Source organism: Engystomops pustulosus, chromosome 7 (assembly GCF_040894005.1).
Source record: "Engystomops pustulosus chromosome 7, aEngPut4.maternal, whole genome shotgun sequence".
Lineage (NCBI taxonomy): Eukaryota > Metazoa > Chordata > Amphibia > Anura > Leptodactylidae > Engystomops > Engystomops pustulosus.
In genome coordinates this window covers 151,272,627-151,297,550 of record NC_092417.1, presented here as the reverse complement: position 1 = coordinate 151,297,550, position 24,924 = coordinate 151,272,627, and the positions used below count along the sequence as shown (strand labels likewise).

At 43.6% G+C, this 24,924-nt stretch overlaps 1 protein-coding gene across 1 annotated transcript in view; it reads left to right on the top strand.

Annotated features, from left to right (window-relative positions):
• Positions 1-24,924, top strand: part of LOC140071037 (serine/threonine-protein kinase MRCK alpha-like) — a 70,225-nt gene that overhangs the window by 35,980 nt on the left and 9,321 nt on the right. Inside the window, exons 6-27 of the mRNA XM_072118257.1 lie at positions 7,382-7,475; positions 9,973-10,173; positions 10,676-10,924; positions 11,463-11,542; positions 13,312-13,400; positions 14,584-14,688; positions 16,274-16,371; positions 16,480-16,722; positions 17,336-17,446; positions 17,569-17,837; positions 18,057-18,162; positions 18,276-18,400; positions 20,042-20,156; positions 20,434-20,582; positions 22,001-22,080; positions 22,154-22,203; positions 22,334-22,411; positions 22,879-22,947; positions 23,230-23,335; positions 23,415-23,548; positions 24,309-24,436; positions 24,532-24,613. Of these exons, the coding sequence (XP_071974358.1) occupies positions 7,382-7,475; positions 9,973-10,173; positions 10,676-10,924; positions 11,463-11,542; positions 13,312-13,400; positions 14,584-14,688; positions 16,274-16,371; positions 16,480-16,722; positions 17,336-17,446; positions 17,569-17,837; positions 18,057-18,162; positions 18,276-18,400; positions 20,042-20,156; positions 20,434-20,582; positions 22,001-22,080; positions 22,154-22,203; positions 22,334-22,411; positions 22,879-22,947; positions 23,230-23,335; positions 23,415-23,548; positions 24,309-24,436; positions 24,532-24,613 (2,761 nt within the window). The remainder of the gene's footprint in view (positions 1-7,381; positions 7,476-9,972; positions 10,174-10,675; positions 10,925-11,462; positions 11,543-13,311; positions 13,401-14,583; positions 14,689-16,273; positions 16,372-16,479; positions 16,723-17,335; positions 17,447-17,568; positions 17,838-18,056; positions 18,163-18,275; positions 18,401-20,041; positions 20,157-20,433; positions 20,583-22,000; positions 22,081-22,153; positions 22,204-22,333; positions 22,412-22,878; positions 22,948-23,229; positions 23,336-23,414; positions 23,549-24,308; positions 24,437-24,531; positions 24,614-24,924) is intronic.

Genomic DNA, 24,924 nt, shown 5'->3' with positions numbered 1-24,924 from the left:
GACCCGCTCTCCGGGAAGTCAAGTCTTGGCCCCGAGAACAGTGTCAGAATGTGGTCCAAATTCTTGATAGGTTGCGCAACACCTTTGACAAGTGTACTGCCTCAGAGTTGAAGCAGCAATTCTTCGGGAAAAGACAGAAGCCCCAAAAGTCCCTCCGAGACTTTGCCCTCTCCCTACAGGAGACATGGAAGGCCATAACCCGTCTTGATCCCAAAGACGCTGAAACCTCTGACCAAACCCTGAGGGAACAATTCATTAATGGACTTGTTGATAGAAATCAAAGGTGTCAACTAAAGATTATCTCTTCTCAACATGCCCAGGCCTCCTTTCTTGAGTTTAAGGAAATTGCCATTGACATATTAGGGGACCGACCGCCTACTGGACCGCAGAAAGAGCCTGAATCCGTGGAAATGGAGGAATCTGCTCTAGCTTGCCATCCAACGCAGTCGACATCACCTACTCCTGCGGCTACGGAAGTCGCTGACTTAGCAGGACAGGTCTCTAATCTGGCAGACACCCTGCATAAAATACTCGATCGGTTGACCCAGTTGGAAGTGACTGTCTCCGCCATGAGGAGGAAACCTCCAGAGAACTCTGCACGGTCAGCTACCCCTCGTGACTCCCCAGCCAAACAGCGCCCAAGGGAAGCGAAGTCGTTAAGCACCTGGAGTCAGAAGGGACCCCGCCAGCGGTGCAGTTACTGCCGTAAATATGGGCATGAAGAGGATGGATGTCGTCAGTTAAACGACAAACCCTTGGAGCTAAGGGACGACCTCCAAGGGAAGAACATGTAAGTCCCCGAGATGCCAACTGGATGCCCAGGTTCGTGGGGACTCGCCCCATGGTTCATGTAACCATCAACGGAGTTACCCTACCGGCCTTAATTGATACCGGCTCTCAAGTGACCACCCTCCGGAGTGCTGCCTTCGAGAAATGCCGAGGAGAAGCATCCTTAGTCCAGCCTCCCAAGGCTTACTTGAACATTATTGCTACGAACGGAAAACCCGTTCCCATCCGCGGCTACTGGGAGCCCACGCTAACCATTGGAGACACTGAGTTAACCAGACAGGGCGTAGTGGTGACGAGAGTGCCCGAAAACGGTAACTTCTCCCTGGTACTGGGTACCAATGTCCTCCGCAACTGCTACCCTGAAGTGCTGAAGGCTCTCCACGACTCCCTGCCAACAGTGCCCAACGGTTCCCGGAAGGTAATTCAGGAGACTATGCAGGTTCTAGCGGCGCAACAGAAGTTTTCTGGCCCTAATGGTGAAATCTGCAGAGCCCGGATCAAGGATCCCCAACCTGTTCGCCTTCAACCTGGGACTGAGACGTTAGTATGGTGTCGAGCCTGCATGGGCGTCCAAGGTCAAGACTACCAGGCGATAGTAAAACCTCTACCAGCTGATGAAGACCTGCCCATTCTAGCCGCCCGGAGCCTAGTCACTGTATCCCGAGGACAAGTACCCATTCGACTACTAAATGTGGGAGACTCCCCAGTGGATCTGAGAAAGTACCAAGCCGTAGCCACTCTCTTCAGCGTCCATCCTGAAGACTTGGTGGAAACCTCTCTGTCTGCCTCCCAACAGTTGGAACTGAAGCAAAGTGCTGAAGGTGAGCCTGCTGAGCAATCCTGGTGGCTTGAGCTCAATATTGGAGACGACGATTTTACTCCTGCAGACCAAGTACAAGGTGTCCTGGATGTCGTTATGAAGCACCACCGGGCCTTCAGCAAACACCCACTGGATTTTGGGCAGACTACTCTGATCCAACACACCATCCCTACTGGCTCTCATCCTCCTATCAAGGAACGATACCGGCCCATACCTCCAGCCCGCTACCAAGAGGTGAAGAAGCTGGTACAAGAGATGAAGACAGCCAACGTTATCCGGGAGAGTCACAGCCCATGGGCTGCCCCGCTGGTCCTTGTGAAGAAGAAGGATGGAACCCTTTGATTCTGTGTTGACTATAGGAAGATCAACAATATCACCCACAAGGACGCCTATCCTCTGCCTCGAATCGAGGAATCCCTCGCAGCCCTAGGGTCAGCTGCCTACTTCTCTACCCTGGACCTGACCAGTGGCTACTGGCAAGTGGCCATGGCACCAGAAGACAGAGAGAAGACGGCTTTCACCACCCCAATGGGCTTGTTCGAGTTCAACAACATGCCGTTCGGGCTATGCAACGCCCCAGGCACATTTCAACGGCTGATGGAGAGATGTTTGGGTCATCGCAACTTCGAGACCGTCCTGCTATATTTGGACGACATCATCATCTACTCCAAGACTTATGAAGACCACCTCCACCATCTGGCTGAAGTCTTCCAAATCCTGACCCAACATGGGTTGAAGGTCAAGCCAGCCAAGTGCCACCTGCTACAACCTAGCGTCAAGTACCTGGGACATGTGGTGAGCGCTCATGGAATTGAGCCCGATCCAGAGAAGATTGCAGCTGTCCACGACTGGCCTACCCCATCAACCGTACGGGACATCAAAAGCTTCCTGGGATTTGCCAGTTATTACAGGCGTTTCATCCCGAAGTTTGCCCAGCTGGCGGCTCCCCTGCAAGAGCTTCTAAGGGGCCTGCCAAAAGAGAGCCAACGTTCCCGAGTAGCCATTGAGTGGACGGCCGAACGAGAAGCTGCCTTCCAGATGCTCAAGCAACGGTTGACTGAGCCCCCGGTGTTGGGATATCCAGACTATAGTCTGCCTTTCACCCTATACACTGATGCCAGCAAGCAAGGCCTAGGGGCGGTATTATCCCAGCTCCAAAACGGAACTGAAAGGGTCATAGCCTACGCCAGCCGTTCCCTCCGAGAACCGGAGCAAAACGACCAGAACTATAGTTCCTTCAAGTTGGAGTTCCTGGCGTTAGTCTGGGCTGTGACCGAAAAGTTCAAGGACTACCTAGCTGCATCATCTTTCACTGTCTTCACAGACAATAATCCTTTGGCACATCTGAACACCGCTCGTCTTGGAGCACTGGAACAACGGTGGGCCTCCCGACTTGCCAATTTCAACTTTACCATCAAGTACCGGGCTGGCAAGACCAATGACAACGCCGACGCTCTGTCCCGTCTCCCTGACCAGTGGGAGGGACCCTCCACAGATGCTCAGTGGGAAGATGTCGAGATGCCAGCATTCTATGCCCGGTTTGTGCGTCAAGATGCCCAGAGAGTTTACTCCCTACCGACAGAGGCAGCGCCAGCTACTCCTCAAGAAGAGTCAGAGCCCCCTGCGGAAAAGGACCTCTGGATGAGTCTTCAGGCTGATAGCCGTGCCATAGGAGAAGTAATGGACTATCTCTCTAGTGGGCGAGTGCCTGAAAGAATCCGGCGCAGAAGAGCTGATGGAGAACTGTCTCAATTGTGGCGCCAGAGAAAGACTCTGAGCATGCACCAGGGTCTGCTAAAGAGAAGAACTCTGGACCCTATCACTTATGACCGGCTGTACCAGATTGTGATTCCCAGGAGGGACGCCAAGATAGTACTGGAAATGTACCATGACCAGTCCGGACACTTTGGCGCTCAGAAGACTGAAGCCACCCTCCGACGGCGATTCTTCTGGGTCAACATGAAATCCGACATTGAAGCCTGGTGTCGAGAATGCCCAGCCTGCGCCATCGCTCGAGGAGAGCGACACAATCAAAGGGCCCCTCTACGTCCCATTGTGAGCCAACGGCCCTTGGAGATCCTGGCATTGGACCACGTGAAGTTGGAGCCCAGCAGATCCGGTCACAGTTATGCTCTTACTATCATCGACCACTATACCAAATTTGTGGTTGCAGTACCTGTCAGAGACCTGTCTGCAAGGACCACCGCAGCGGCCCTGTGGAAGAGCTTCATCCTCCCCTATGGCTGTCCGGACCAGATCCTTACAGACCAAGGAACAGCATTTGAGTCCCAAGTCTTCCAGGAGCTGTGCACCCTATATGGCTGCAAGAAGCTGAGGACCACAGCTTATCATCCCCAAGGCAACGGGCTGTGTGAAAAGATGAATCAGACTCTAATCAATATGCTGAGGACTCTGACCCCTGCAAAAAGGGCTGACTGGCCAAAACTATTGCCCGAATTAGTGTACCTGTACAACAATACCACTCATTGCTCCACAGGATACACCCCGTATTATCTGATGTTCGGGAGACACGGCCATCTCCCTGCGGATATGACCTGGGACATGGAGTCCCCTGATTCCCAGTCTTTACTCCCCCAGACTGACTGACTGGGTTCACGAACACCAGAGGCGCCTGGCGGATGCCAGAGAAGTTGTGGATCTGCGGTTGGAAGAGGCCCGGGAGAAACAAAAAAGGGACTTCGATCGTAATGCCTGTGCTGAGCCTTTTGCCCCAGGAGATCGAGTGTGGCTGCGCAACAACCATCCTACCAGTAAGCTAGATGGGCGTTGGGAGCGTGAGCCATACCTAGTTAGGGACAGTCTCTCCCCTGAAGTCTACAAGATTTCAAGAGGAGACCGTCCACCACTCCGGGTACATAGGAACCGGCTGAAGAGATGTCTTCGTCCTTTTGCCCCTATGTCTACACCTCTCACCTCGACCCCCAACTTACAGACCTCCTTGTGTTCGCCTACCCCCAGTTTCTTGGAACTTGTGACTGTGCCTCAATTCTGTTTTGTTTCCACTCCAGTAAGAGGTACCCCAGAGAGACCATCATCCCCACCGCAGTCTCCAATACTGCTGCCTGTGGAGGATGATCCGGCTCCACTGTCTGCAACCCCTGAAACATCAGAGCCAGCTGAGACTCCGACTCCAGCGCCTGAATCAGAGGAGGACGATGAGGAGGTTGTTATCTTCTCCAGGCCGGAACTGCGGAGGTCTCAAAGGGAGACAAAAGGTAAAGCTCCTGCGTATCTGCAGGAGTACCAACTGGTGTCACACAGACGGAGGAGGCAGGTACGCTTTTCTGACACCGAAGTACTTACCACCGAAGAAGATACTGAGTAACCCCTGAAGGGCTGTAGCCCACTTCAGGTACTGTACCATGTACATATTGTATATTTCCGTCCTTTCCCCAAAGAGCCAGAGACTTTCCTGAGACTCTTACCCTTATTTATCTCAGTCAAGAGACATACCTTGAACTGATTATTGCCCTGTGCTATGATAGCACCCCTTCCTCTGCCACAGCAGAGATTTCTTCAAAGGACTCTGTCCCTCTACACTAGAGGAGACCCTTTGCATCTCAGTGCACTTTTCCCCACATCAAGGGCTGTACCCAGAAGATGGACTTTGTCACTAGAGACCTTCTGTGAGACTTTTGCCAGATACTACCAGGGAAAAGTTGCTATGTCCTTACTATTATATTGCACTTAATGCCTTCCTTTTTAGGTATGGACATTCTGCTTGCACTCTTTATGCCTTTTCTTTGCAGGAAAAGAGACATTTACTATCGTGCTACCCTGAGTAGCCTATCTACCTCTGTAACGTTTGTAACGTTCAAGATGTGTACCCATTGGGCTCCTAAGCCAATGTGAGTTGACCTGTTTGCACACTGTCAAAATGTATGCCAGTAGTCTGCATTAACCCTTTCATAGGCTTTTCAGGTTGTAGTGTGGCTGTGTCAGACCGTCTTTTTTGTAAAACACTGACCGCTACCTGATCCCTCAAACCGAGGTTTGCACATAGGGGTATTCCGTAAACTGCGGGTCTTTAGGGGACCGGGGGTGTTACAGAGTTAGCACCTGGATGCCACTCATACATGGGTAAGGATGCCAGTCAGGAGGTACTCGTGTCGCATATGCTAACGCAATGCATATACACATTATATAATTGCCGCCAGGGAAGAAGCGTTGATATAACAAATATACAGGCCTTGGTGCAAGGAGTGGATTACAGGACATGACACCACACCTTTCCTACTGTACAGTTCGGTTTAATGGCGTCAGCGACCAACTGTCAAGCTACATGTTTTTGTCTTAGTCCGACACCAACCCAGGTGCCTGTCTCCAGGACCATGGGCGGTTTGTCCCTACACCTCACATAGCCTGCACTTCCCAGAAGTGCCCTTAGCCCCCTCTGTGCCCCAAAACATCTATAGTCGAGCCGAGGGCGGCTCTTTCAATTGCCCCCGGGGTATGCAACACCCTCGCCGATGCAATGGCGAGGGAGTGTTTGCGAATACGTCCCACCTGCATGATAACCACATTACACTACATGGTCCTGATAGGACATAGGGGTATTGCAGTGGTGAATCCTGCCTGGCAAGGCAGGAGTTAAGTATTTTGTATGATGCAAGATGCTATTGTCCAATGATCTGTGTTACATCCTGTCCTTTGTAAGCTGAGATGTGATTGGAGGGGCAGCCACCACCTGACCAGGGGAGTAACAAGATCCCTGGAAACTTCCAGAAGAGGTTAGTTCTCTCTCAGAAGAGAGTGCAGTGTGAGGAGAGAGTTCACTCTCTCAGATTAGAGACTCAGAGGAGTCTGTGCAGTCAGCACACCAGACCAAGAGCAGGTGAGCCTAGCCCCGGCCTGAAGAGTGAAGCTAATAGCTAGTTAGTGAGGAAAGGGGTATCATCCTACCTTTAAGGGTGATACCTGAAGCAATCCAGGATAAAGCTGAAGCTTCCTATTAGGACACAGCTACCTCCCAGCCTGCCCTCTGCATCCAGGCTGAGAATCCCTCCTGTGGCTCTCTCCAACTTGCATCTCAGTACTCCACTACTCTGTTAAAGGCACGTTGCTGCGGTTCCTGTCGGTTCCAATAAAGAACTGTAAGTTGTTTTTGTTCAACCTCTGCCTCCGTCTGGTCCCTGCTACTCCGGCTGTCACCATCACGGGCACCCTGTCCACCACACAGAGACTCATACTCTAGACACCAAAGGGTTGCCCCAGGGAGATCCGCTATAGCAGCCTCTCCCTCATCATTTTCTTGCCAACACCACCCTGCTGGAGACCTGCCAGGCTGTAGGACAGCCCTCCGGTTCCCCTTACCAAGCACCGTGACACAAGCGTGCTTAGGCCGCAACCGCCAGCCACTCAGGTACTGCGGGCCCAGGCTGTCTCCAGGCCCCAAGAAAAGGCTAGGCCCCGGTGGGGGATGTTGCACATACATCATAGCAGGTAGGGTGTGTATAGTAGTCATAAGGCTATAATGGATTATAGGTCTATCTGTGTAACAGTGCATAGATGTATATGTAAGTGTGTGTAATAAACCATGTGTGTAGGTCACTGGAACTGTAACACAGTAATGATTCAGTCCGAGATTCCTGATTGTCTGGACTGCTAGTACTAGGTGATGATCTGTTGCCATAACAACCGTAGGTCTTACCCATTCATTACAATGTGCGAGTTAGCCCTTTTAGTTACTTGTAATTAGCCCTTGTACTTTCTATGATGCCGCTTTTTCAATATGTTTTTTGATCCCTACAGAGATATAAAACCGGATAATATTCTCATTGACTTGAAAGGCCACATCCGACTTGCAGACTTTGGATCTTGTTTGAAAATGCGACCGGATGGCATGGTAATAATACTGACTGTATCTAAGGTATTGTTAAAGGGGTATTCCCATCTGGGCATGCACATTTAATTTAATTCATTTGCCACATGTAAACATTTCTTCAATTGGATGTTATTAATAAAAATGTTCCTGTGTGAAGATAATTTCTCATAAATGTAGTCATTTTGTCCCTTAGAAACGAGATTGCTTCCTCAGATACGACCACCTCACATTTTGGTAGTGGTGGCGAGACATGCACCCTTCCTGACCACCTGGATTCAGTGTTCATTATTACAGGACAGCTGTGGGACCTAGAGTAACTCCTCGGACATTTAATATTCAGAAACTTTTTGTTTCTTTGTGCAACCCCACCAGCAGAGGTGGCCGTAACCAGGGACACAGTCTGGTTTCTAAGGTTCTAAGGGACCATATCACTACATGTATGAGAAATTTTTCACACGGGAACATTTTTTTTTTTGTAATAACATCTAATTGAAGAAATGTTTTATATATATATATATATATATATATATATATATATATATATATATATATATATATATATATATATATATATATATATATATATATATATATATATATCTATATCAGATTAATGAAACTGAATGTGAATGCCCTGATGAGAATACCCCTTTAATGATTCTACACCTCCAATAAAATTGTTGACTTTTAATTTATTGCTTGTTCATTGGTATAGGATTTTATTTAAAAAAAAAAAAAAGTTACATATAAAGAAAATCTTCATCATGCATTATAAACCAAACATACCTTGAGAATGCTGTAGCTACACTGATGCAGAGACATATCTTGTTTAATCCCTGAACTGAGTGTAAATTATAAAATTATGATAATGAGTCTCCCGCTCCTGTGGCTGCCCAGCGCTCTCCTCACCCTAATTATGCACTTCTCCAGCCTTGGCCTGCGGAGAATACCTCATCACTGTGTTGTCCCTGAAAGGCAGATGTAATCAATCGCTGCACCATCCCTCAGCTGCTATGTATGAGTCATCCAGCTCAGGTTGATTAGTCCTGCCTTGACAGTTCTGGAGGCTCCTGTGTATGTGGAAGTAATGTGCTTTATGTATGGCAGCCCAGTTTTTCCTAAATTTTATAATTTGTTTCTTTTTAGCAAAATCACTCAGTTCGGGGATTAAACATATTCTGCATCTACAACACTCCCACATCTGGACAGTGGGCAAGATAGACAGTTTTGGAGGCAAGCCAATAAAGTTGTGGCCTTCACGAAAACCCCCTCGGGCTATCACATATCACAGATGAGTTGTGCCTCACCTTATACACACTATCTCCGATATTTGGGATGAGACCTCTTTTCTATCTTTTGAACAGCTAAAATCCACATACCAAATCCCCAAACGTGGCTTTCACAGGTTTCTACAACTGAGACATGCAATACAGGCCCAGTTCCCTAACTTATCTGACACGCTTTCCTCTTGCCCACTGATAGGAGTGATTAGGTCTCAGGGCCCTGGTGGCCTTATATCTAATATTTATTCCAAGCTAAAACCCAAAATATGTCATGTTGTTCATTGGAGGGGTGGAGGACTTTGATCCCTCCCTTAAGTGAGGAGGAGTATACGGATTTATTGGACTCACACACTCACACCGGTTCGTTTCACCGGCTTTAAATAATAGAGTGATTCAACTCTATCTGGGAATGTCCGACTGCACAATCTTTTTGGTCAGCAATCCTTTCCAAACTAACAGATAAATCGGGTCAGGCCTTTGCCCTTGATCCCAAAATATACCTTTTTGGCCTTCTAAATGAGTAATTTTATCTGCACTCAAACTTTTCTGAGAGAAGATCTTTTTTTTAGCATGCAAATATATAGCCAATCATTGGATGGATCTCCTACATGGAAGGATTTACTACATGACTTGAAAAGTAAAGGTACCCCTTTTTCAAGAGGGACAGGACATGGCTCGTTCTGTTACGAGAGGTTGAGTTGGAAACCACACGAGACACTACATGTTGATGGTTTATGTACTTTACTTGATCAAGATTTGTGTTACACTTGCGCTGTATCTTGACATAGCGCTGTATCTTGACAAATGCAATATGGTATGTTGTGATACATTATCTTGTTTTTTATATGTTTAAATATTTAAAAAACCCATATTCAGCATCATTGTAGCTACAGCATTCTCAAGGTATGTTTGGTTCACAATGCATAAAATCAAATGGTAGATTTCTTTTAAAACGTATGGAAGAGTACAATATCCACTGTGGTGCAGAACAGGAGAACCGCAGAGGTGTAACTTCTGCCGGGCTCCAGAGGCCCCCAACTATTGTGGGAAAATGAAAGCTGAGCTCTGATTAGTTGCCATGAGCAACTCGAACTTTTCTGCTCTCGGACACTTCTGATAAATCTCCTCCATATGCCCCTATCATTGTCACATTCCAAGAGTATCAGCATTGTCTAAATAATAGGTCTATTCCGTAACTGATGTACTGTAAGTCTGGCTGTATTTTTCTTCTTTAGGTAGAGTCGTCGGTCGCTGTTGGCACACCAGATTACATTTCACCAGAAATTCTCCAAGCCATGGAGGATGGCAAGGGCAAGTACGGGACAGAGTGTGACTGGTGGTCACTCGGAGTCTCCATGTATGAAATTCTCTTTGGAGAGACGCCTTTCTATGCAGAATCCCTTGTGGAAACATATGGAAAAATAATGAATCACGAGGTATATACAATATATGTATGGTCATCTTATACAAGGCTGAAGCCTATTTTTAATGCACATGTTCATGCAAAGATAACATTGTTGATCTATATAGTGAATTGCACAATAAATTCCAGAGATTAATTTACACTTTGTAATAGTGATTCACACTATTCATAATTATTGGCAAATGGCTACCTGCAGTATATTGTAGACTAAACAAGAAGTGCCCGAAAGATTGACGGGTGGGTGAATCAGGAATATCAGGAAATTCGGGTCACAATAGAGTTATCTGTCTGAACTGATCCTGAGCAGATTGTATATTTTAAAAATGCTGCAAGTAGCCACATACCACACAGGATTCTCAGTATGCTATTTAAAGTTAACAAAAATGGAGAAAAAGTAGAGGGCTAAAAGAACTATTGTACCACAAATATTTCCCTGACCTACACACTCCCTCCGTACTGTGTTATTGTATGGCCTATTTGTATTGTTTGTTCATTGGTGTACACTATTTGTGCAGGAACATCTGCAGTTCCCATCTGACATCACCGATGTGTCTGACCATGCAAAGGATCTCATCAAACGCCTCATCTGCCGACAAGAAAACCGACTCGGCAGAGGTGGCGTCGATGACTTCAAGAAACATCCATTCTTCAAAGGAATAGACTGGGATAACTTGCATACAGCTGTTCCTCCTTACATCCCTGAGGTTGACAGTCCAGCGGATACCTCCAATTTTGATGTGGATGATGAATCTTTGAAAAATTCGGTAGGTAATTTGGTAATGATATGGTCTCTAAAATGTAAGCCCCACTTGAGGTTATATGTCAATGAATTCCACTTTTACTTGTTCCTATGAAATTACTTGGGGTCGTTACAACATAGAGCTGGTAAAACTGATCCAATTTACTATATGGTCCAGGTCAACAGACCTGCAAAGAGTTTGTATGTTCTCTCCGTGTTTGCGTGGGTTTCCTCCGGGTCCCCCGGTTTCCTCCCACACTCCAAAACATACTGGTAGGTTGTTTAGATTGTGAGCCCCATGGGGACAGGGAGCAATTTGCTTTGTGCAGCACTGTGTAATCTGTAGGCGCTATATAAATAAAGTATTATTATTATTATATTTTAGACCCTAGAAAGCCAATATTTGGCTCGTATAAGAATGATGTATGACTGTGTTTTATGACTGGTTGCGCATTAGTTTTTATCTGTTTTAAAGTAAATACATTTCATCTATATAAACATTATTCAGATTATTTTGTGTGTATATTTTCCTCCTTTTTGACTTCTGGTATGTTTATTTCCAGGAAACCTTGCCTCCAAATAATTTGAATGGTTTTGCAGCGCATCTCCTTCCATTTGTGGGATTTACATTTACATCAAACTGGTACGCATGTTCAGGGTCTTGCTAGTTGTACTTAAAGCAAATAAATGTATCCTTTAGAGTGTATTGTATTGAATATGTAGTGGCGCTGGCGTGAAGTGATTACTAGTATGGTAATAGATCTAGAAATAACCATTATTCCTCTCTCTAATATATACAGTCTTGTACATGTATTTAAAAAATATATCTACTATTGACATTTTCATTAAAATAAATTAAAAAGTAAAATGTAAACTCTTAAAAATATTGCAATGGCCATTCAGCCGTTCTGTTCTGCTTGAAATGACTATCGCTTTACTTGTCAAGTTTTTTTTCATAACTTGTTAGACCTTCACATGATGGGATATTTTTATTAATGAAATATTATAGTCAAATGATTGAATAAACCTGTACCAAAATATCTACAGCTCTAATCAGTCACCCTACCCCAAGGTTTAGCTACGGTTGCAGAGGATGCACATACTTTTCCAAACTTTCAGCTCTGTCTCTCTGCAGGTCCTTCTACATTCTGCCTTTGGCTGACAGGCTGAAATGGAGGGACAGATTTCAAATGGCTAGATTTTTCTGAACTGTGGCACCTAGAATTACAATTCTGGTGTGAAATCTCCCCCCTAAAAATCGCACCAGGATTGTGTTTTTAGGTGCCACTTTACCAAGAGATATTTGCTGTTTGTTTAAAGTTAGTCAAAACTGAGACTTTAATATAAAAAAATCTCATTTCTAATTGTAACTCCAAGGTCTCATTCACATGGCCGTGTGCCCTTCCTCACTGGATCCAGGGTGTAACACACAGCCAGGTGGAGGAAGCAGGAGGGCTGAGCACTCCTCACCCCTTCACTCTCCATTGTAAGCCGAGCATCTGCCCGGCTCAGTGACAGCACTGTGAGACACTATGTACTCACTGCACCGTGACCGTGTGCCATTTGAGCAGCCAAATAACAGCCACAATTATAGCCATGTGATTGGAGCCTAACAGTGGATATCTCCGGTTCTGTGGCAATATTAAAGAAGAGATTCTTCTCTTTAAAATGAAACTGTGTTTCTAGTTGCCATAGTTCAGAAGATATAGCTGTTTAAAGTAGGCCACTGTCATGACCCCTATAAGCATACTATCTGCACTGGGTTTGTGCAATTAGGATACATATAGTCATATGCCAGTTGTGAAAGTATTAAAGGCATATTCTGATATTTTTTCGAAAAAATGCAGAAAGTGGATTGCCAAATAAAATGGCAGAAACAAAGGGGAGCAATTAGCGCTACAAGCCAAATGCTAGTGCAATATCCACATACTGGCAGACAACAGGGGTAGGGAGACAAGATTCGGGCTGAGAAGTCAACCTGAGCAGATGACTGCTTACCATGTCCACTGTGTAAAAGCCAAGTAGGGATGTTCCCTAGTGATGCTCAGCAAGAGCGTTGATAAGGACACTTTCATTCTGTTGTTTTTTTTCTATAAAATTGCCAAAGTTTCTAAAATGGCCAATGCCATTAGTCGGCTTTCTTAAACCTCTGTGCCGTCAGGTTTCCATTATTGTTGGTGAGCTGAATAGCAATGTTCTCTGGTATTCTAAACGGTAGTAAAAAAAACCCAAAGAAACCACTAAAGATAATGCAGTCTTTTGTTCTTTTTGCTTTGATCCATGAAAATCTGTCAAAAACATACACCTAGGTGCAGATGTAAGTCTAATCTTAACAAAGCAGCGGAAACCAAATACTTTTTATGTTCTCCTTCTGTGGGCTTATTGTTTTGTATTGTTCTTTCTACATTGTAGCCCATTCTCAGACAAAGGATCGCTGATTAACTGTGTGGTTACCAATGGTGTGGGAACCAGACCAGGGCAAGAAAAAGAATCTGTTACAGGTAATTGTCCTTCAGAATACTTTTCCCCTAAAACTTCACTGCTTAACTAAATATCAGTATATCGCTAGGCTTTGTTGACAAATTTTTCTGTTTTGCAAAAAATGTTGCATATTTAGACTAGAATAAATGAGTGATCATGATTTCTCAAGTCCAATGTCCTAGGGCAGTGATGGCGAACCTTTTAGAGACCGAGTGCCCAAACTACAACCAAGAACCACTTATTTATCGCAAAGTGCCAACACAGAAATTTAAGTTGTGATTTATGCTCCCTTCTCTGTCACAGCTTTCATTGATACCAGCACCCTGAGGACAACCATAAAGCAGAACATAGAATAAATTTGGATGATCATTGTAGCTTCCCTCCTGGGTCCATTAACAGGAAGAATTGTCAGGGCCGGAGCAGGAGCTCCAATGATAATCCAGATCTGTCCACACCTTCCCACTCCTCCAGTAGTCCCAGGTAGCACTGTGCACAGCAAGTCCTGGGCTGTCTGGGACTGCAGGAAGATACCTGGAGTCATCTCTGGTGATGGCCTGAGTGCCCACAGAAAGGGCTCTGAGTGCCACCTCTGGCACCAGTGCCATAGGTTAGCCACCACTCTCCTAGGGAGACAAAATTGTGATGCACTTGTATCCTACTCCTGCCCCAGTCCATCTATCCCCCAGTGTGTTGGCATTAGCAGGGTGGGATGGGTTCTTTCCTTATAACACATCTTATGGGACTGGCCAACTTGTTTTGATGAGATTGGCCATTGACATGTGATCTGTTTATCCAGGAGATTCTCCTGGCTCCGATCGGTTTACGGATTTTATCTCTTGGTCATTGGCAAGAATTCCGCTAGGCTGCCAAAATGCTGAAAGTTTGGAAGCCATTACTCCACCTATTATAGTATAGTATTATAGTATAGTATATTATAGTATAGTAGTATAGTATTAATCAAGCATGATGATAGGAGAACAAAAGAGTTGTCTTCCAAGCCTCCAATAATTTCATATGTCTGGCTTCCAAATGCCTTTTTAGGCATAGTACTGTAGTTGTGTAGAGGTTTATTTGCACTTGCCAGGTCATGTCACCATTCTTAAATGCCGCTAAAATGCTTCCATGCTATGATGGCAGCAAGTTAGTGTATTATAAGTTATAGTGTTCTCCATCCATAATTATAATTCCTATTTTGCCTTGAAGATGTCATACAGAATTCCCATGTTACAAAATCTGAATCGCCGGCTAAAGACCATGAAATCCGGAGTCTGAAGACAGAAATGGAAATTCTCCAGAAAAAATTAGCAGGTATGTGAACATTATAAGTTAATTACTATGGAATTTAACGACTGGGATTTAAAAAAAAAAATTATTTCAGTGTTCCCCTCTGTAGGCTTTGTGTGTGATTTCAGTTCTACCTGAGTGGAACTGTCGGTTCCAGTTTACTTCCCCGTCCCCATTCTATAGATGTCTGTGTAATGTTACAGCTAAATGAGCTTCTATATGTCCTGCCAGCAGAATTTGAGTCGCATAGAAGTTTTAAAGGGAACCTGTCACCAGGGACCTAATTTTCACTAAAGACAGCTTGTAGAAGCCCATGACCGCTGCATTGCAAATATGTATTTCTGCTTTCTCTAAGCATTTGCATTACAACATATTTGTTTATTTTAACTTGCCTTGCATCCTGACTGAATCCTCTGTTTAGTCCCAGGGGTTGGACTTTGGTTTGGTTGCTTGTGACTGTCACCCCTGGGACTTAATAGGATTCTATCAAGGTGCAAGGTAAGTTATAACACATAGTTGCGACGCAGATGCTTAGAAAAGGCAGAAAGATATACAGGCAGTCCCCAGATTACATACAAGATAGGGTCCGGAGGTTTGTTCTTAAGTTGAATTTGTATATAAGTCGAAACTGTATATTTTAAAATTGTAGATCCAGACAGAAAAAATTTAGCCCCAGTGACAATTGGAGTTTAAAAATTTTTTTGCTGTAATGGGACCAAGGATTATAAATAAAGCTTCATTACAGACCCCTTGCAGCTGATCATTGTAATCGGGGACTATAGTAAAGCATTCAGAAAGCTTCACCAGAGGTCAGAGGGGTCTGTCTGTAACTATGGGTTGTCTGTAAGTCTGGTGTCCTTAAGTAGGGGACCGCCTGTATTTGCACTGCAAGTGTGATGGGCTCCTTCAACCTGTCTTTAGTGAAAATTAGGTCCATGGTGACAGGTTCCCTTTAAGGTTTTATATGGAGAAGGTCGTGAGCAGGAGAGGAGCTGAATGGAAGAGTGTTTTAATATGGTAATGAGTCTGCAGAGGGCCACCATGTTAATACCATATGGCCAGGGTCGGACTAAGACAGCCATGGGCACCTGGGCTGTATGAATATTATAGCCCCTACAAGTCTTGAAATAACTTTGTATATGGTATACATATGGTACTAGAATCAAGCTTCTTGGGGAATGGAGGATGCCTCCCTTCTGCCTGCTTTCAATCTGCTGTTTCAGGACCTATGGAAGACCTTGAAAGGTCCTGAAATGGCTCTTGTGTACATGTGTATTGAAAGTAGGAGCAGATGTACAAGGGTTTCATAGGTGAAAGTCTTCATGTGTATACATTTTGGTGGTTGGTTTGGGTGGCCATGGGCTACCTAGAAGGCTTGAACCCCCAGGTTCCTGCCCAAAATGCCCTTCTTGTAATTCACTACTGCACTATATTACCATTGTTTGCAAATTTGGCTCAAAATGGAGAAGCCCCTCTACCTATTTCTACATTTTTGGCAATATTGGCAAACGGTAGCGGGTAATCCAACTCATGTATAGGGAAAGCAATTAACTACCGAACGCTTAGGGGAGGAATGATTTTAAAGGTTAATTAATACTTTATTTCACAGAAAAATCCACAGAACAGGAGACCTCATCAGGAGCTCAAATCCAGTCCTTGGAGAAACAGATCAAAACACTCAAACAAGATAAAGATCGGTATACAAAGGTAATAACTAGAAAATGTGTTCAGCTCCATAACTCATTGTATGTTGTGCCCATAAAGATAAGTTACATACATGGTTTCAGTCTATGATTTTCTTTTATTAAATGACAGGATCTCGCCGATTTGTTAGAGCAACTAAAGTCTCAAGGTGAAGACCTGAGGATGGCTTCCGAGAAGCAAAGAAAAACTCAGGATGAGCTGCGTGTAATAGAAGACAAGTGCGAAGGGCTAAGTACTCAAAACAGTAGATTGTCCCGTAGACTGAAAGATAAAGAAGATGAAGCGGAAGCGGCGTCAGAGAAAGTGAGGACCCTTAGAAAGGACCTGCATAAAGCAGAAGCGAATAGGAGAGAGGTAAGAACATAAATTGATAAAGTTGTCCATCCTATACATATAAATCTTCTGAAGACATAATTTTTTTAAATGTATTATCTATGAAAGGGTTGTAATAATACCAAGCCAAATCCCTATAGACTGGATAGGGTGTAAGTGCTAGATCGGTGGGGTTCAGATCCTAAAACTTTCCAAAAATATGAGAATGCTGGTCATGAGTCCTAACTTTTAATGGAGCAAGCCTGAGCAGTACTGTCTACTTGAAGCCGGTGTGGCCTATGCATAATTTCGAAAGTTGATTTTAGAAGGAAGGAGGCCATGGATAATAAATATAAGATGATTACCACAGTCATGGTGCCTGGATCTATGCCCTGGTATATTATGCTTGACTATGATGGTAGAAGTCATGACAGTGAAGGGCGAGGTAGTGTGTATCTTTGAAGTCCCTCACTCATTCTGCTAATCGCTGGGGATCCCAGTGAAGGGACCCCCTATTGACTTAGCACTTCTACACTACTAAGTGGATAGGGGTTAATCTGATATTATAAAAACTACTAACTTCAAATGTTTTGTATCAAAATAATGAACAACTGTTTTATATACAATTTATTTACTATACATTTTTTAATTTTAGGCAGAATCACTAATGGAGGATTTGACCATAGAAGTGGAACGACAGAAGAAGTTAGTGGAAAGAAGTGAAGCCCTAGCGGCCCAGGCTTTGGAAGACCTGGAAAGAGTGAAGGTAATAGTTAAAACATGAGCAGTCTTTACTTTTGAGGCTTTTGGTGTTCATCTCTCTGACAATTACATTTGTGTGTTTTGTAAAATGATGTAGTGGTGAAAATTCTGTCTGTCCATCTACAGTTTCAGCAGACTGTCACTTCTCCAGTCATCAGTGGTTCACTTCATAGCTTTGAGATGAGCCAGCAGAAAAGCGAACTTGAAAGACGGATCCAACAACTAGAGACTGAACTTTCTCAACTGAGGGAAGAATTTTCCCGTCGAGAGGGAGAACAAGCCAATGAGAACAAATTACTCCGTAGGGAGCTTGGCGAGAAGGTGGAGGAACTGATGTCCTTAAAACATGAACTAGAAGGAATGCAGGAGGCCATTGGGAAAACAAGAAATGATAGGTGAATTTTATACTAGTACCTACTGTGTATAAATCGGTTGTCCAAACAGTGTCCATTATTTATCAGTGTTGGGAGTAGTTATACTCATTTTATCCATCCACCTTCACTGTCCACCACCATAGTTCCTGGATGACACAGAAATCTGACTGCTCACCTCATCCTGGTTGTACAGGTGACTAATTAAGAGGTTAAAATTTACCATTCTTTTTCCCCTCTTAGTGCTCGCACGCAAGAGGAGGAGCTGCAGCAGATCCAAAAGGTGAATGAACGGGAGAAGAATCAGCTTAAGGAGGAGAACCGAAAACTTCAAGAAGAAATAGTCAGGGTGAGAGGCCTTTGCTGGAATCTGTTATGTCACCATCTTTGAGTTTATCTTCCGTAATAGGATGATTACTGCCGTCATGTAAGATTATTATACGTATGCTTTCTTTTTTACAGTTAAAAACAATTTCAGAAAAGCTGTCATCATCTCAGAAACAAATGGAAGAAGAAGTCAGATTATTGGATGATAAGAAAGAAACATTGGCCAACTGGGAAGCCCAAATCACAGACATTCTACAATGGTGAGCCATCTTCTTTTCTTATTGTAACATGTGGCAAAGCCTCTCCCAGCGGCCTCTTATTTAAGAGGATCTCTAAGAATTCATTTATGTGACTGATTGTGGGTTACTCAATATTTTTTAGTACTTGTTTAGTTTGTTTAAAAAGTGGTTCAACCTAATTGCAAGGGTAAAGTCATCATATCCTAAAGGTAACCTTTCAGTAAATTTAAAGATAAGACACCCAATTTTGCATCATATTTAAGTAAAGAAAAGCGGATTTCCACAGATATTCAAAGTATAAATTACATCTTTATTGAATCAATAAATTCTTAAAAACATTTAAAAGAGCACAAATAAGTGCTGCAAGCAACCAAAAAGACCCCACTATCCAGTAATAGACAAATTACATAAAGGTAAACTAGAAATGTTCACATATGACATAACAGCATAGACCATGCAGTAATTGTAGAAAGTAAATTCACAAGTGTGATGAAAATTACAATGTATACATAACCTCAAATGTGGCCATAGTTACCTTAGTATTTACAAGGTCTATCCTCCGGATAATGGGGGCAGAGAGCAGTCCCCACGCGTACCACCCGTCTGTGCAGGCTTCCTCAGGGGTAATGTGCAATTTGGGGAGTGTGAGATATATAGGGTGCTTACCCTCGGAGTCCGGCACCAAGAATTGATTCAATAAAGATGTAATTTATACTTTGAATATCTGTGGACATTCCCTTTTCTTTACTTAAATATGATCCTAAAGGTAGCCTGTCATGCAGATCTCCGTCTCTGAACTGCATTGAACTGAGACACCTTTATTGTGTGGTATTATTATTTTTTTTTTTTTTTTGGGTGCATGTAGCCTTACTTGTATTTAATCAATTGAATTCCTTCTCTCTGTTTGTTTAATCTTTTTCAGTAAATGACAATTAGATTAAATCATCAAAATCCATGATTATTAACCAGACTCACTTGCTTATAGATCCAGGCACTGTGACTGTGGTAACGCCACCAGAGCTCTTTAGGCTAATTAGACTAATTAACATAATTTTAAAAGATGGTTTTAGAAGGAAGGAGGTCTTGGATAACAAATATAAGATGATTGCCACACCCACAGTGCCTGGATCTATGAGTAAGTGTCCCTGGTTCATCCATGCTTGGTTTTGATGGTAGATTTCCTTTAATGACATAAAGATGTAATGGTCAATCACTGGGGTGGACCATCCATTGCACTCCTATACACAACTCTACTAGGACCACTGATGCATTGTCGGTTTCCCTTTTACACTATCCGTGACTAAAAGTGTTTGTACATAGAGTTGACTGTAGTCTTTTTGATACTGAAACATTTTGACTATATACATACTTATATGACTGAGCCAGTATGGAAGTATGGTGGGCATGGTTCTCTGTATATGTACGTACATGCACAATTTAGTTAGGTGGACCACAGGTGTCTGTAGTTCGTGTCCCACAATTGCACACTTCATGGGCAGGTAGCCCCTCACAATTTGAGGTGCACAAACAGACGAGAAGTGTGAAATTGTTGGAGAAAAATAATGTACATGACGATTCTATGCAAACATTCTTCTTTTCTGCAGATTGAGCTATATATTATACACATACACAGTTATGCTTTACTTTGTCTTTTGGTTGTAGGGTAAATGATGAAAAGCAGTCGCGTGTATATCTCCAAGCCTTGTCAGTCAAAATGACTGAAGAGTTGGAGACGCTGAAAAATTCTGGAAATCAAACCCCATCTGGGAAAACGGGGGTAAGTCTAGAAGAGGATTGTTACCAAAAAACTCTCATTAAAACCCTGAAATTTCTGCTGAATTACATCTCGCTATCAAGATGGACAGAAGGTCAATGAGATTATTGTCCACTCGCCAACCTGCGGAGCAGTGATGACGCCTTCAAAATGCAGAATGTATTATTGATTTATGATTGCAAAGTTTTGCAAAGTTTCCCAAAGTGTCATTTCAATTGATAAACAAAACTTTCTATTGGTCACAGATTATCTGATTTTTTTTTTTGTTTCTACTTTGAAGGAAACCCAATGGAAAGCTCGAAGACTGCAGAAACTAGAGGCCTCCGCACGGCTGGAACTTCAGTCTGCGCTTGATGCCGAGATAAGAGCAAAGCAGAGCATCCAGGAGGAACTGAATAAACTCAAGTCTGAGAGCCTTGAAACTGACAGGTGAGGACCGTCATAGTGTGTAACCAGCACTGTGTCTTTACATTTGTACTTCAGTGTCCCATACATTGTATGGATATCATTCTGTAAAATTGTAGACCTTTTCGAAAAATCCTTTGAAATAAATAAGGCAAAGGAACAAAAAAAATCTATGCAGAGCTGATGTGTTGGTAAATCATCAAATCTCTATGAAATGGGTAATGTCCTATTCAAGTTCCTGTCTTGAACATTTCATGTCCTGAGTTATCCAGAATATTTAGGTACCACCTTTTCAAGAATGGATTTCCCTTAAACCCGCCTCGCAGTGGTATTTGTAGATGCTTTGTCAAATTTTGGGTCTGAACTTTTCGGTCTGAACCATTTGTTGCTGAAGTTGTCCTAGAAATTAGTATAACTCCCTCTAGACCCCTGTCTAAAGTCATGGCCACCCCTTCACTCTCTGATGTGGACATGCCATAAATGATAAAGATGGCACAAACACTTTAATGTAACGGAACCTTTGAATGTATGTTCATGGGTGGATTAAGACTGCCATGGGCCATGGGCTGTATGAATATTATAGCCCCTACAAGTCTGGCATTCATTTTGGTACTAGAATTCAGCATCTTGGGGAATGAAGGTGGTGTACTGCCTGCTTTCAATCTGTGGTCTCAGGACCTTTTGGACCTTCAAAAGTCCTTAAATGGTTTTTGTGTACCGTATTTTCCGGACTATAAGGCGCACTTAAAAGCCTTGGATTTCCGTGGTAATCCAAAGTGCGCCTTATAGTCCGGTGCGCCCTATCTATGGCACAGGGCAGCGGACCATACTTACATAGGTCCCCGCTACCGGAGACCGGAGATCTCCAGCGGGAACTGCAGACCACGCGGCATGAACAACTTCTGCCGCGTGGTCTGCAGTTCCCGCTGGAGATCTGCTGTCTCCGGTAGCGGGGACCTATGCAAGTATGGTCCGCTGCCCTCCTCCACCTCCCCCTCACCTTCCCCGCGTTCCCCGTCGCGTCCCGTCGGGTCTCCGCCACGCCCCCGGACCTCCGCCACGCCCCCGGACCTCGCGCCTTATAGTCCGATGTGCCTTATATATGTAATTATTACATATATAAGGCGCATCGGACTAATGCGCCTTATAGTCCGGTGCGGCTTATAAGGCGCAAAATATGGTACATGTGTATTGAGAGCAGGAACAGATGTACAAGGATTTAACGAGTGAAGGTCTTTCTCAGTATAAAATTTGGTGGGTGGTTTAGGTGGCCATGGGCCCCCTAGAAAGCATGGACCCTAGGTTACTGCCCAAACCACCCATTTTATAATCCACTACAATATATGTTGTAAAGAGAGATCAAGCCCTGAAAGTTATCTTGTTGAGCTTTAGTGACATAGTAAGGTAGATGATTTAATGTGTATTTTATGGCTTCTCTTTAGAAAACTACTGGAGGCCGATGAAGAAAACAAGAAGTTGAGAGTGGAAATTGAGAAGATCCGTGAGGAAGCAAAGACAAAGGGTACAACAGGTGACAGGGGTCATCCCTGGTGGTAAAATTGTCCTATATCTTCAATATGACTTTTTTTTTCCAGAAAACAAGCCACAGCGTTCTCTCATTCCATTTTTATCATTCCGTTCTGAGGTATGAATAATGTTAGCGCTACATAATGTAAATAAACCATAAGGGAAGTGGCATCAGTGATGGTCTACGGAAAAGCCTCTATTGTAACCCGTGTGTCACGGTGTCAGTGATGGTTTTATTATTCCTACAGAAAGATGTGACTTCTGAAAACTCAGAACAATCTCAAGGTCTTAGCAGTGTCATCTTGAGACGAGGAGACCGAACAGATGTGAGTATCCGTCCGCCAGAATTTGTTTTACTTATTCATGGTGTAGAGGTTACAGACATTTCAACCTCCAGTAAAGTTGTGCAGCGCTGAAGCTCCATTCTCCTTCACCCCTGTGCAGATGTGCTATCTCAAGCTTACTTTTATACCTGTGCAATATGGGACCCACACCAATCACAAGAACATGTATCCTGACGCATACATTACAGACGCGGTCAGAAATTGACAAGCACAGTGCACGGCCATCCCCTGTACTTTTCTAGACCGTAAATGGGGGTGCAGTCCGGTGCTGTGCTCAGCAATGTCCATCACATAGCATTAAAAGGATCCTCAGGACGCATTCTACAACTTTATTCAACTAGTTGGGTTATCATCATGTGGGGCTGGAATACAGATACTGCGGAGGACCTAAATAGTCACATTATTGGTCTGGAAAATTGGAAATACTTATTTTTATGTCTTCTTCCTAGTCTGTTAAGAATAAAGCCAACAGGAGATCTGCCGGGATCATAGAATCTATAGAAGAGGCCTCAGACAAGGTATATATGCAGTCATGTCTGATGCTATGGATAGTAAATGCCAACATAATTATCAATGTACATAAAACACATATAGACCTCTCTCATCATATGTCAGTATTTGGGGGAACTATTTGAACTAATATTCTATGTTAAAATCGGGATTTTTGTGATTTTTTTTTTTTTGCGCTCAGTTATTTCATATCCATATGAGAACAGCTTGAACTGTGATTTTCTGAAGGAATAATATATTTGTACATAGAAAATTGAAGCACAAATATTCTTTCTTTAATTTGCTCAAAGCCGAAGAGCCACACCTTCAAAGTGAAGAGCTTCACGTCCCCAACAAAATGTCTGCGCTGTACCTCTGTCATGGTTGGACTGGTGCGGCAAGGAGTGTGCTGTGAAGGTAACAACAGCTTCCATTGGATATCATGATGATTCCTCATAAAATGGTTTATAACTCATGTCCTGCTGTGTTTCTGCAGTGTGTGGATATATGTGCCATGCATCCTGTTGTGATGGTGCCACCATTTGCCCTTCGCCCCCCAGTCAAAATAAGAGGATTCTTGGAGTGGACCCAAACACCGGCAGCGGTACTGCCCTGGAAGGATACTTATCGGTTGGTTCAACATGTCTACTATGATGACTATTGTTATTACTATTATTGTATTGTGGAGACCAATAGTGAGTCACACTAGAAGCTCTAAAGATTGTGTTCCAGTTTTCATCCCATTGGGTCACAAAATTAGCTTCTGATTGGACAGTGAACAGAGTAACTGAGCAAAGAACTGCTCTGTGTATATGTGAAAAGATCACATCGTTGAAATCTATGGGTGTTCACTACAAAGTGTCCTGGTGCCTAAGGAGCCAAAAAGTTCTCACTATGAGAAGACATTGTTAGAAATGACCTGTTTGCATTGAGGACCAAAAACTTTGGGTTATGCTACTTGAGAAATTTGATAACTGGCTACCCTATTTTTGGTATTTATAAAAAGGATGTATACCAGTTGTGTTCTATATATGTCCTTCCATTAAAAACAGTAAATTCTACAGAAGTTTTTTACATCAACCAAAAAGTGATTCCCGTACCCGGTCATTGAGGCCTCTAGGAATTGGTCAACCATGTTCCGTAAGAAACCTTCATCTCTAGGCCCCATCAGCGAGAAGCCCATCAATCTCTAGAACTGGGACCTCATTTAGGAGTTTGAAGCCATTTCACTGGGGCAAATCGGATATTGTTGGTATCTGTGGTGCTTTCTTTCTACAGAACTATCATAGTTGTTTTTATTATTAATGGAAACTATAATGCAAGTGTGAATGTAGTCTAGGCACCCTGGTCCATTTGAACACGTTTTTCTCTTATGTTTTTTATCATTTAGATCCCTAAACCCACTGGAGTGAAGAAGGGATGGCAGCGAGTTTATGTCATTATAAGTGACTTCAAGGTCTTCATGTATGATGCCAGCTCCCAGTGTAATACAACTACCCTTCAAGTCATGGATATGAGGTGGGTATCTGCAAGGCCCATACTCGTTGCTTTCTTGTATGTCATAAATTTTTTTACTTGTAATTAATTTTTGTCTTGTCACTTTTTTTGAGCAGGGATCCGCATTTTTCTGTCTGTTCTGTCTTGGAGTCGGATGTCATTCATGCAAACCCCAAGGATATTCCATGTATATTTCGGGTATGTACAGGAAACTTTAAATGTATTAAGATCTAAAGGGGTTGTCCAGACACTGATATGAAACCTCAAGTATCTTCAGGTTAGGGGATAACTTGATGATCAGTGGGGTCTTTTGTACCCTAAATGAACAGAGCAGTCTGTCACACATGCCCCTGCTGCTCTATTTATCTCTATGGCACTGACTGTATACAACGGGGGATAAAACTCTTTCCATAAGGTAGGAAATACTTGCTGAGCAGTGGGGTTCCCAGCAATGGGACCCCCACAGATCACAAGAACATGAGTACATTTACTGTTCTTGTGATCTGTGG